This window comes from Cricetulus griseus, assembly GCF_003668045.3.
Source record: "Cricetulus griseus strain 17A/GY chromosome 1 unlocalized genomic scaffold, alternate assembly CriGri-PICRH-1.0 chr1_0, whole genome shotgun sequence".
NCBI classification, from domain to species: Eukaryota; Metazoa; Chordata; class Mammalia; order Rodentia; family Cricetidae; genus Cricetulus; species Cricetulus griseus.
The window spans coordinates 209,025,411-209,037,966 of NW_023276806.1; the positions used below are offsets into that span (position 1 = coordinate 209,025,411).

The 12,556-nt window shown below is 41.3% G+C and overlaps 1 protein-coding gene across 4 annotated transcripts in view; it reads right to left on the bottom strand.

The window, feature by feature from the left end:
- Positions 1 to 12,556, bottom strand: part of Met (MET proto-oncogene, receptor tyrosine kinase) — a 107,364-nt gene that overhangs the window by 46,351 nt on the left and 48,457 nt on the right. For all 4 annotated transcript variants that reach the window (XM_027389942.2, XM_035452056.1, XM_027389941.2 and 1 more), the window contains 2 exons: positions 2,878 to 3,012; positions 1,814 to 1,987 (listed from right to left, as the gene is read on the bottom strand). In XM_027389942.2, the coding sequence (XP_027245743.1) occupies positions 1,814 to 1,987; positions 2,878 to 3,012 (309 nt within the window). The remainder of the gene's footprint in view (positions 1 to 1,813; positions 1,988 to 2,877; positions 3,013 to 12,556) is intronic.

Consider the following 12,556-nt stretch of genomic DNA (forward strand, 5'->3'; position numbering starts at 1 on the left):
AAAAAATCAACTGTGGAGTGCTGGACTTCAGAAACAGGATGGGGGAGGAAGACTTGTATGAGAGACTATGTGGTTCTGGGAAAGTCTAAGTTGTTTACTGTGCTTTCAACTTTATTTATTTATTTATTTATTTATTTATTTATTTATTTATTTGGTTTTCGAGACAGGGTTTCTCTGTGTAGCTTTGGAGCCTATCCTGGCACTCACTCTGGAGACCAGGCTGGCCTCGAACTCATAGAGATCCGCCTGCCTCTGCCTCCCGAGTGCTGGGATTAAAGGTGTGCGCCACCAACGCCCGGGTCAACTATTTTTAAGAAGGCTTTCATGATTAGTAGAGGGAAGCACCGTGGCCAAGATGAAATGTTTCTTCTGGTCAGTTTATCAGTCTAAAATACTAATATGGATAGTTTTGAAAAGAAACTGTTAGGACTTGACTGTGTGTGCCTGTGCACACACATACAACACACACACACACACACACACACACACACACACACACACACACACACACACCTCACAGACCACACACACATACCACACACTACACACACCATACACAAACACCATACACATCATGAACACACACACACACACACACACACACACACACACACACACACACACCATGCACACTCAGGAAGGACAATTGTTGCAGACTCTAAAGAGTTCAAGCTTCTGGCACCTGAAATCACCAAGGCTGTTTAAACAAGTATACAGTTGCATGTGGGCTTTGAAAGAATACTGAAAAGTAAGGATTCAGTTGTTTTTTACTGCTTTGAGTGTATTCTCTGGCTGTTCAAGTCAAGGCTTGATATTTGTATCGCACCTAGCAGAAAATGGTTTTACTGAAAACCCAGTTACCCACTGTAGCTCTTGTTCAAAACCGTAACTAAATGGAAACAGTCATGCACTCCAGCCCTATTTCCACTCTGCTACTGTGTTTACTTGAGTGACCCGGCCCTTTAACTTGACTCTTTCACAAGAGGCACTTACTAAAGTCCAACTGTTCCAAAGGCAGACAGAAAAAGCTAATACTGGGTCCTTGCTGGGGAAATACTTTTCAGGCAAAATATACATGGACCAAGAGGTTTAAAAAACCCAATGTTCCCACCCAATCCTTAGAAAATAAAGCAACACTTAGAGTTGCAATGCCAATGTTGCGATGCACTGCAATGGATGGCTGCAACACCAAGGCTGCCATCTTCTCCAGGAACCAGGTTATTCAACTTGTCTCTTTTTGAACTATATGTCCAGATATACAATCGGTAAGTATTTTCAAAGTGAATTAAAGGACGATATGGCTTATAGAAGTATAGGTGTCAGTATAGCTATTCTTGTTCAAGTACATTGAGACAAGATTTAAGATACCCACAGGTGGACAGGGAACCAGCCTCTATGTGGAAGGATCATCAATCTGCATGGTTCACCTTAGGGGTCCCATGTATGCCCTGGACATAAGACCTGTCTCTGTGGAGTTACAGGTTTCTGTTTGGGTGCCTGGCCTAGAGCAGGCAATGAGGAATGACAGTGTGGGTAATTTAGGAGGGAACAGATCTGAATTGGGGAGCAATGCTCGCTCCCCCTCGATATGTACCACACATGGATCTAAGGGAGAGCAGCCACCCTAGAGAGGACCTAGGGGACACTTTAGATGCCGAATAAGGGGGTGTCCCAATGCCACCTTAGGGACAAAGCTAAGACAGAGAGGCTGTCCCCCCACCAAAATGAATAAAATGATTTTTGCATTCTTTTTTCATTATTGGAATTTGCATTTCCTAAGAAAATATGCATGCTGGCTCACAGATATTCCTACCTTATAAATGGCAGGCAGGCAGATCTCTTGAGTCCATGTGCCGCTGGAGCATTCATCAGAACGCACACATCGATTGTGGCACCAGCCACACTGCACAAAGGAAGGGGCAGAGAGACACTGACTGCAAGACTGGAAATGTCCACAGCCCAGGCCATTCAATGGGATCTTGGAGATCTGCAAACAAAAGGGACAGAAAGAGTTTCTAGAGCTTTGGGTTTGCTTAAGTAAAAACTGTATGTGTGAAAGTAACATATAAACATCACTTGATAGAATCTAATTAAGGAAACATCTATGTGAAAACTCCCACATTAATGGTTTTAACTGATCTAAAAAAGTCAAACCCCTTTTGTTTTACTGTTGGCACATACATGGTAAAAGGTTAATGCTGTTTGCTGGATATACTGAGCACCTGAGATGCTTGCTGTTTGGAAGGCCAGACAGGGCTATGAGTTCCAGGAAATGTTGGACAGCATAGCCAGAACTAATACCCTCCCTCCCAACCCCCCACCCGCATCCACAACTCCAAGAAAACACCATTTCTGTCTGGTCCATAAGCACGGTCCTATAACACTAGAAGTTCTACATTGTAGAGACGTGGTTCTGTCTGAGATGACTTTAAAATAACAAGAGAGACCAATTTAAGCTGCAGGGGAAGCACTTGAAACCCTGGAAAGTTCTATGGAAGGTCACATACCATTCTGGTATCATGACACACATCTCTCTTAGGGAGGTTATTTGGCTGGAGTCAAATTCCTGTGTGTCTCCAGGATTTATCTGCCTGCTTTGGGGTTCTGCGTTAGGACTGTAATTTGCATTTTGTGTGTTTGTTTTTTTTCACTGATAAACAGGACTGAAGGAGAATGCATATTCTAAAGAAGATATCCTCAGGCCTAGTCTCCCTTCAATAATAGATAACTTCAGGCAACCTCTGGAAGACCCCCAGAAAGAGCTAAATGGAGGAGATATGAATCTAAGACTCAGAGAAAGGTTACTAAAACAACAACACACAGGATCTATTTAAAAAGAACCATACACATGGAAATTCCCATGGAAACAGGCCTTACCTTCTTCCCTGTGACAACCAATGTGTAGCCATTTTGGTCTGATGGATGTTCCACAATAACTTCTGGAGATACAGGATGGGAATCCAGGAGGAAGTTCACATGAGGGGTGAAAGGTACGGTCCGAGAAAGCACAACCTGAGGGACAAAAGGAAACACCCACATTCCAAGGACTTGCTTTAAACTCAGCACAATAGCAAAGCACTTTAGTGTTCCAGGTAAAGACCCACAGTTCACCTTGTTGGAAATCAATGCAACATCTTTTCATCTCCTGCCCGGAAGCCAATTTATCTGAGCCCTCATGTTTTGCCCGTGGTCTGAACAGTTTCTAGGGAAAGACCTTGTGATCAACCAGCCAGCACATTCACACCAATCCTTACAAGTGTGTGAGCAACTGGAGGAGTCAAAGCTCTCCCCAGAAGGAAGCCACCACATAGGCTACACAGTTCCTGAATTATTCTCTAATCTGCCCTTTCAAATCTCCCCATGGGGCAGTTTCCCTTGACGTCATGCTAAGAGTGGAAGACAGGGAGTCTGGAAACCCAAGGCCGATTTTGCTGCTAGTTTTGCTGCTCTTAAGCTGTACTTATACATCTTGTTTTGTCATATGGTATCACTTATATTACAAACAAAGTCCTACATTTTGTCCTGTCTTTAAGAATAAGGCCTGTGGTTTTAACAATGCCTGAACAATGTGTTTGGAGAAACGGTTATTCTTGCTTTCAGGTATTCATCATTGGGGATATTCCCCAGCAAGACGATTTCCCTCCTTCGTGTATTTAGACTCCAGTGACAGCGGAAGTGCAGAGACAGATCAGCACTGCTATTTTAGCTGATGGAAGATTTTAGGATGGTTTGGGCATGCTCAGAGACTCTTGCCATCACTTTGCACACGGTGGGTACAGAACTTGGCTTCATATCTATTGTGAAACTGCCCTACATTTCCAAGAAACTTTTATAAGTTGTATTTTCAAAGTGTACTGCTTGCCATATGAAATCCTAGGACAGCTATGGGCACCCTGAAATTAGAATTAAAAAACAAACAAACAAAACAAAACAACCAGCCAAACAAAAACACTCCCTGGGCCATAGATTTCTCATTCACAAAACAGAAATGCAGATTAAAGTAGTGATTAAGAACTTTGTACTCAAATACATACAAAATATACTTGTTCTGGAGAAAAACAATTGTTTTTCTTCTTCTATAACACAATGAAGAAGCCAAGTAGCCTGAAACAATTCAGAAGATTTCCAAGTGCTTAATTTGTTCTCATGGGGTGAACTGTTAATAGAAAAACTAACCAAACACACATTGAGCCATAAAAGTTTAGCATGGTGACATTTTTTGCTCAACTCCAAACACTCAACACATTGAAAACACCTCCATTAATCGGTGTGGTTAGATTTGCACAGAAGTTTAATGATGGCTCAAAGGTCATGTGGTCATGACCTCAAAGTTATGTGGTCAGGATGGAAATTACTGTTATTTCCTACATTTAGGGCCCAGTAGGCATTTGTGACCTCTGTGGACAAAGCGAAGAAGAGTTAAATTCTCAATCCCTTATCCCACCCCTGGGCTGTTCACCAAGAGACACAGAAGATCTCAAACCTTTAGACCATATCACCTGAATTTCTCCTAAGTTTGCATTCTTAAACCCCTTTTGGTGGTTAGCTCCTCCCATTCTCTATTGTTCTCCAACCTATTGTTTCTCTTTGAATACAAAGATTTTTTTTTAAATAAAAACTCCTTTTCTTATGCAGAAGTCAAAACCAACACAAACATCAGCTTGTCTCAACACTCAGTTTTCTGTGATTTTCACTCCTTGGATGACTGTGGATCAACCCTTGGGTATTTGCATTTCTCACCCACCTTCCCGGGTTTCCTCTGCTCCCCTCAGACCTACTCTATGACAATGATCATCTCCCAGAACACTTTAGAAGGAAGTGCTGCACATTTTCTTTATGCGGCTGTCACATGATATGTCAGGACTGGAGTTGCGGAGCCTTATGGTAATTCTATATATAACCTTCTTGCTCTGTTTAGAATTTCTTGTATCTATAATAAGCAATCCAGTCTTAATTACTAGATTGTTATCTCGACTTTATCGAATATCTGATTATGTGCACTTCTCAGGAATGATTAACCTTTTCCTTTCTTTTCAGAAAGAAGCTCGACTCTTTTGCATCCTTGGGCTTGGGTTGATGGATTTGTTTTTGCCTTCTCTGTTTTTTCAGCTGGAGACACCACCATACACATGGCACTTATATCATAGGTAGCCAAGACAGACACTTTGCTAAGTGATTCTTAGGAGATCAGAGTGACTCTTCACAACTGTTCTGGAAGATACATACTGCTTTTGCTTTCAATAAAATCTAAGCAAGAATTTAGCTAGAAAGTTTCAAGAGTTGGATTTCCTATAGGCTTTACCTAATGCTTGACCCCTCCTTAAACATCCAGCTGCTTGGCTCTTGGAGTGAGTAACAATATGAAGCTTCAAGTAGGAACTCCCAAAGAGCACTGGGGAGTTGAAGTTAGAAAGCTTTCACAATGCGTTTGCTTGCCAGTTACTCCTTGTTTCAGCAACCTTGGCTGCATGAGTTAAGCGTGCCTAAGAAGGCCTCTTTGTTTTGATGACTGCTGATGGCACAGATGACACCGCGCTAGTCCAGCTAGCAAAGCTAGCGTGGATGCTGTCTGTTATGGAGATTGGTCGGCAGGAGAAAGCGGGAAGGCAATGAGAAGAGGGGGTGAATCTTTGCCTTTGCACTGCTGAGCAGAGACCTTATCACACATGCAAATACCTTTTCAGTTCATCATTAGCCTTTTCTCTGCAGGAACATCCACTGTATGGAAATGCCAAGAATGCTTTTTCTATCATTAATCCCTCCCTCGCTCTAATTGCCAGAATCCTAAATAATTGAGTAACCACTAAAATCCTCAAAATACCCCTGAAGCAATGCTTGCAAGAATTAGGAGTTGCTTTTTGTTGTCATGGAGATATTTCTAGGGACAGATCAGAATTTTGGCATGTAAGTTTAATTCTTATGATAAATCACTTGGCAATCTGAGAACAATTAGTATGAAATAGAAGACTGGCAATTATCTTTTGAGTTTCTACTGTGTCCATGACTAATCTTTAGTATTTAGACCACAAACCCTTTTTCTTTAATGGTCCTGAAAATATAGCCCTAATGCATTGTTTGAGAGGTGGGGTAGAGGGAAGAGTTCGAATTTACTTGTTCACTGTGGTTATTAGGCCACGTAAACTTTCCCAATAAGCTATCTGAGAGAGGATGTGAGGGAAAAATATATGAACAGATAATAAAGCAGTGTGGTTCCACTCAGAAAATTTATAAGTGTGAGCTAAATAATTTTATGTGAAATTCTATAATTCATAAAACCAAATTTCTCTATTATATATATATATATATATATAGTTTTATTTTCAATTAGACAGATTTACAGTTTAATTTTGTTTAAAAACAGATGAACACAATTCAACATAAAATGAATCTATGTGGCTATCTACTTGCTCAAATGTTTTTCTCTCTCTTTTGCAAAGTAGACACTTCAATAGTTTCATTGTGAGAGGGAAAGAGGAGGAGGAAGAGGAGGAGAAGGGGGGCGAGGAGGGAGTGGTGGTGGCGGCTTTACAGTCAGTAGGAATTTTGGTGGTCACTCAAGTCTCTCCAAGAATATTAAAGGCAAGGAAATGTCCTCAGTGTCCAGCAACCCCGATTAAACGCCTTGTTCGGCTGTCCTCTGGTGACTTCCAGGGGCCTCTGCTGTCCCTCGAGGAACCCATCTTCACCCATGCTGTTGTGATCTAATCACACTGCCCCTCCACCCCCTCGCCACACACCCTTCCCCATGTGATGTGCCACACAGATGTTTGGGGAGTGTGCTACATCTCCCACTGTGACGGTTTCTCCAGTGAGAATTCACTGCCGCTCCCTCCATCCCTGAAGCTTCCAGAGGCTTAGGTTTTATAGTATGTGCAAACTTGTGCAATCATTACTGCAGTCAACTTTGAAATACTTTCAGTAGCTTAAAAAACACCAACAGCCCTTAACAATTATTGTCCAGTCTCCTCTGTTTCTGATAATTACTATTCTACTCTCTCTTCTAGCTTTTCCTGTTCTAGACATTACATAGGAACGGAAGCTGACATCTGGCCTTGGTGTTGGTATTTTCGACGTTGCATATGTTTTTAAGTTTCATCAATGCTCCTTTTTTTTTTATTGCCAAACAATATTCTGCTCTAGACACAGACCACATTCTGTGCATTTATGCATTACTCGATGGGCATTTGGGTGGCTCCTACATTTTGCCTCTGAATAATGCTACGATGGATAGGTGTGAAACTTCCTATGGGAACAAATACTTTGATTTCTCATGTGTGCTGCATCTAGGGGAAGGATTTTTTGTTTTGTTTTGTTTCGTTTGTTTGAGACAGCGTTTCTCTGTGGCTTTGGAGGCTGTCCTGGAACTAGCTCTTGTAGACCTGGCTGGTCTGGAACTCACAGAGATCCTCCTGCCTCTGCCTCCTGAGTGCTGGGATTAAAGACGTGCGCCACCACCGCCCGGCAGGAGAAGGATTTTTAAACCTTATGGTATCTTTAACTTTTTAAAAGTACTGTTCAGCTATTTCCCGAAGTGTCTGCACTTTTCCACATTCCTACAAGTTAGGAATTCTACTTCTATTTTCTTTACTCCTTTTCATTTTCTTGAGACCAAGGCTCTCTACATAGCCGTGGCTGTCCTGGTTGTCCTTGAACTTGCAGAGATCCACTGGTCTTTGACTTTCAAGTGCCGGGGAAGTTCTGGGATTAAAGGCTTGAGCCACCATACCTGTCCTATTTCCCATTTTCTTAACCATGGCCAGTTTAGTGGGTGTGAAGTGGTGCATTACTGTGACTTGGGTTTGTCAGTCTTACAAATGCTTTTTGTTTGTTTGTGAGAGGAAAGTTGACTTCAAGAGAGCCACTGGAGACCCTGGCTTGTCCATGCCCGCTCAGCTCCAGTGGTCAAGGCTTTGAAGAATGCTTCCTCGAGGCCAGAGTGAGCCTCTACGGTGAGTGCAGGGTCCTAGAGAGGCTGGTAGATTCTCACTGGAGAAACAGAGGTGGAGATGAGGCGTACTCCCCATTCATCTGGGTGGCAGATCACACGGGGGAGGGGGAGGGACAGACGTGGTAGAGTGGCAGGGTGGTTAGATCACAGCAGCATGGGTTCTATGAAGAAGAGGGAACCATTGCTGCTGTCATGCCTGCACAGCTGGGATGGACTGTGTCCTCAAGAGCGAGCGAACGAAGCCTTCCTCCCTTACATTGCTTTTATCAGTATTTTTTTACAGCAATGAGAAAAGTAACTAATGTAACTTCCAATTTAGTAGTACAAACACATCGGTGGTAGGGCAATTAGTCAATGCACAGACTGGATCTGCTACTGATATTTAAAAATAATAAAAGGTTCATAAACTAATGTTGTATGTGTTTCATATTGCACATGTCTCTCTGGGTGCCCTAGGAAGCATCCATGAAAATAAATGTTAGTTTCTCTTTGTTATCTAAAACCAAAAAAAAAAAAAAAAACCCAAAAAACACCAAAGTGTTTCATATTTTCCCAGGGTTTCAAATATTTATGATGCTTTAAATTTCTATGCATGTGATAGTGAAGAAAATATATGTCCTTCTCGAGCATGTATACATTAATTTTAAGAGACTACACATGAACCCAGCTTAATTTTTAGTTATGGTCATGACCTTGAAATGCTTATTTACAGTAAGTTTTTCCTTAGCACAAAGAAGTGTCGGGACTCACCATACACATTTTCTTCAAAATAAACATACCAAATGTTAATATTCTTTATTAACAATGTTGTATATTGCATTTTCAATGATATTTTTAATGATGCCTCTGTCTGAGAATTTTGTAAGAGATGAGTAAATTAACAATCCCTAAGGAGAAATGAAGTGTCAGTTTAATCTTCATTCAGTTGCACCCCTAATACTCCCATTGCTGAACCTGGACGTGTCTACATATTAGCAAATAACAGTAATTGTAAACATGACGCCTGCTATCACCTTCCAGTGGAAAGCACTGGTGTGGTACACCAGAGTGGTGGTGTAGAAGCCCCAAGCAATCTCCTGACAGGAAGGAGGTCAGCAGATGAACTGATCTTACTGAGAGGGAGTTATTAGTCTCAACGTCACTGATTGCCAACATAATCTTGTAAGTAATGGTCATAAAGAATGACCATGACCAAATACATCTTTCATCTTTGAGTTTCTTGCTAGACCTAACTAGTCCACATAAGACTAGAAGAGAAAGTGATGGGTGTTACCAACACTGAGGGTAACAGAATAGGGAAGGGGGTGGTGGTAAAGAAATACCAGGGTGGCACCAAAGAACTTAACGGTAGTTGTGATTGTGCCCTGGCATCGGACACTGTTGGCAGACACAGTGTGGTTGCCCAGCGAATGTTTGCGTAGCTGACTTTGAAACAAGTCTTGGAAAGGCTTTGTCCCCCTCCCCCATCCCTGATCCACTCACTCTCCCCGGCCAGACAGTCATGCACAAATATTTTAATAGCAATGCTTTGCATTTAGAGATTAAAGGCCTTATACGAGTGCTGTAAAAAAAATCAAGCAAGCGTTGTTTGGATGTAGATTAGATGAGGAGCTCAGAATGGGAGACGTGGGCAATCCCTGTGATTAGTCCCTATGATCGTCATGAGAATCCATCCTTCTCCCACATGGCCCTGCACAGTGGGCTAGGTTTCCCCGTAAGGGTGCACATTCTCACTGTTTGCTTCTGCTACCTCAAATGCTAACCAGTGTTTCACTTCAAAGCATCCCAAGAGAGTGATCGTACAAGTCAAAACTGCTTCTGAATTCTATTGTTGACATCCTTCCACTGATCTAGACTTAGATACATGTACACATCAGTATATTTAGACTTAGTTGCACCTGCATGAGATAAGTTACAGAAGTTAGCAACATGTCAGAAATGTCCTCTCTGCCATGCACAGACTATTGTTAGCTAAACAATATAATTCTTTCTAATCAAATAGCCACTGTGAAATACCTGATTCACTTTGCACCCAACAGCTGGGGCTGTAGCTTGTGTTCCCAGCCTGAGCTGAACAGCAACACAATAGGAAGGGCAGAAACAGCTGCAAACTCTTGGGATAAAAAAAAATTGCTAAGCAACTCTGCCATTAAGTTTGAGGGTAGGAAGGAAGTAAAATCATTTCGCTGTGTTTTTCATATGTGGCAGCTGCTTTGGGAGGGAAAGTATGTTGATTCTATTTTGTAACAGAAACGCTATAGTATTTATTAAAACATGAGTTGCAGAAACTTGGGCTAGCCATGGATTTAGAGTTTTAGTCCAGTCAAAACACTGGCAGAACCTGGTAAAAAGTTGCTCTGGCAAAGCCAGCTGAAGGTCTACTGTCTCCTCTCCACTCTTTCCCTTTCCCCTCCACTGAATCTGATGTAAACAAACGGGATTTCAGCATGGTTGGCTGCCTGACTCAGTTGAATGGCAAATGCTTTATGTTTATTTATATAAAACTCGATGGAACACAAGTATCATAGAAGTACAGCCCCCGTGGTTCCGGCAGCTCTTTATCTGTATGCACTATTGCTGCCAGGCAAGCATTTTAATCTCCTCTATCAAAATTTTATTTCCTCAAAAGCAGGTTCTGGGTTTCCTTTGCTTCACTCACTTGCCCCGTAGAGAAAAGTCCGTAGGCTCTTAATATATGCTTGATGACTTTAAAATTACCTTTTTTTTTGCTTTGTGCTATTAATGCCAGAAGATAACATTCCCTCCCATACACACTAAGAGACAAGAATAAAGCACCAGCTACAGAATTTTAGTTATAACGAGTATATGATTTTATATATACATGATGCTATATCCCTTGGATGGTATGAACTCTTTTATTAAAGTAACTTACTTAAGAATGGGATTTCAGTATAATTTTAACATGTGAGAATAGACTATGACCCTTTTGATGCTTAAGAAAATACCTTTCTGGACAAAACAGGCCACACACACACACACACACACACACACACACACACACACACACACGCGCATTCATGCAATAAGAGTGAAAAAAAAAGAGGCCATGAATTTGAAGGAGAGCAGGAGGGGTATGTGGTAAGATTTAGAGGGAAGGAAGGGAGAAATGTTGTAATTATATTATAATCACAAAAATAAAAAAAAATCACTCAAATCTAAAGTGACTGTAAAAGGATATTAATGAAGATCTGGATTGGTGAGATAATGGGTAACTTAGAAAAAAGGAAAGAGGAAATGAAGACCAGGGGGAAGCAAGCCACTGCCACAAGCACATCTGGAATTCACTAGATGCCTACTTCTCCTTCAGATTCTTTGGTCTGTTACTGCAATTATCAGTGTAAATGAAGAATGCATATAAACACAAGCAATGTGATCCCACTTCGAAGATAACAGGTACCAGCGGTATTGGAATGGTACATAAGTATGTGGAGGGAATATGTGTCCCACCTTCACGGTTAAGAACAGAATTAAATGGCAAAGACTGGTGAGACAGTGGACAGTGTAGCAGATAGGGAGATGGGGAGAAGAGGAGTGGCCAGCAGTGAGGAAGCAGTAGTTGGGGAAACAGTGTGACAACAAACCCTCAGATCACAGCATCTTTGTCAACATTCTGTGACACTGTGACTTTGAAAAAGTCTCACTAAGCTCAAGAGCATAAGGGAAATGATTTGTAGATCTTAAACCACAGCAATGATCAAAATCCAGACTTTGTAAAGACAATGTAAAGTTTCAGAACTTTGCATTGCAAAATAATATAGATACATGAGGCCTACATGGATAAGTCAGAGGAAAAATCTCATCACCCTCAATTGGTTTACTGGATGCCATCAGGATATTAACTACATCAGACAATTAAAAAACAAGCACCATCCCTTTTAATTCCTAATATTCACAGAAGTTCCACAGATGTCATCGTCCATCTGCATTAATTGAGAATCTGCTCATGAACTCGTGGTGAAAGTACCAATAACTATTAAAGTGATAAAATGCATCCATCACGAGGGGTTGTTAATTTCTGCAAAGTGCTATGATTCTTGTAGCTAGGAAACACTTATTCCATCAAGTCTAAAATGTGAGCCTTTATTGTATGGAAATAGTGCCGCTGGCCATTAGAAGCATTTCTTAATAAAGTCTGCTTTAAAAAATTAAGTATTTGAAATTCTTTGTGTGGGACGCCACCATTTTGCAGAATGAGGAGAGCCTGAGTTACAGAGGGGTTTTGATGATAACATCCCTTCCTGAATCCTGCCAATGTCTCTCAGGGATGTGAATGTCTCTTCTCATGGACACACACAGTTCACACAATAGCTCTCCTTTGATCCACAGTTTCCCCTGAAAGAGGAAAACATTGCCTGGAAGTGCTTAATTGTTTCATTTTTACTTTCCAATCATGTGACAGAAGTTATGAATGGAAAAAAAAAGACCATTCCAGACAAGAAAATTAAAGCAACCACATTGGATTTGAAAGGTTCAAAAACTTTACGAAAACAATCTACCCACTCCATAAAAAGTGGTTCACGCTTCATTGATGGCCTTTTAGGTTTTGTTTCCAGCTTCTACTGTGATTTTCACCTTTTAGCCTGTTTG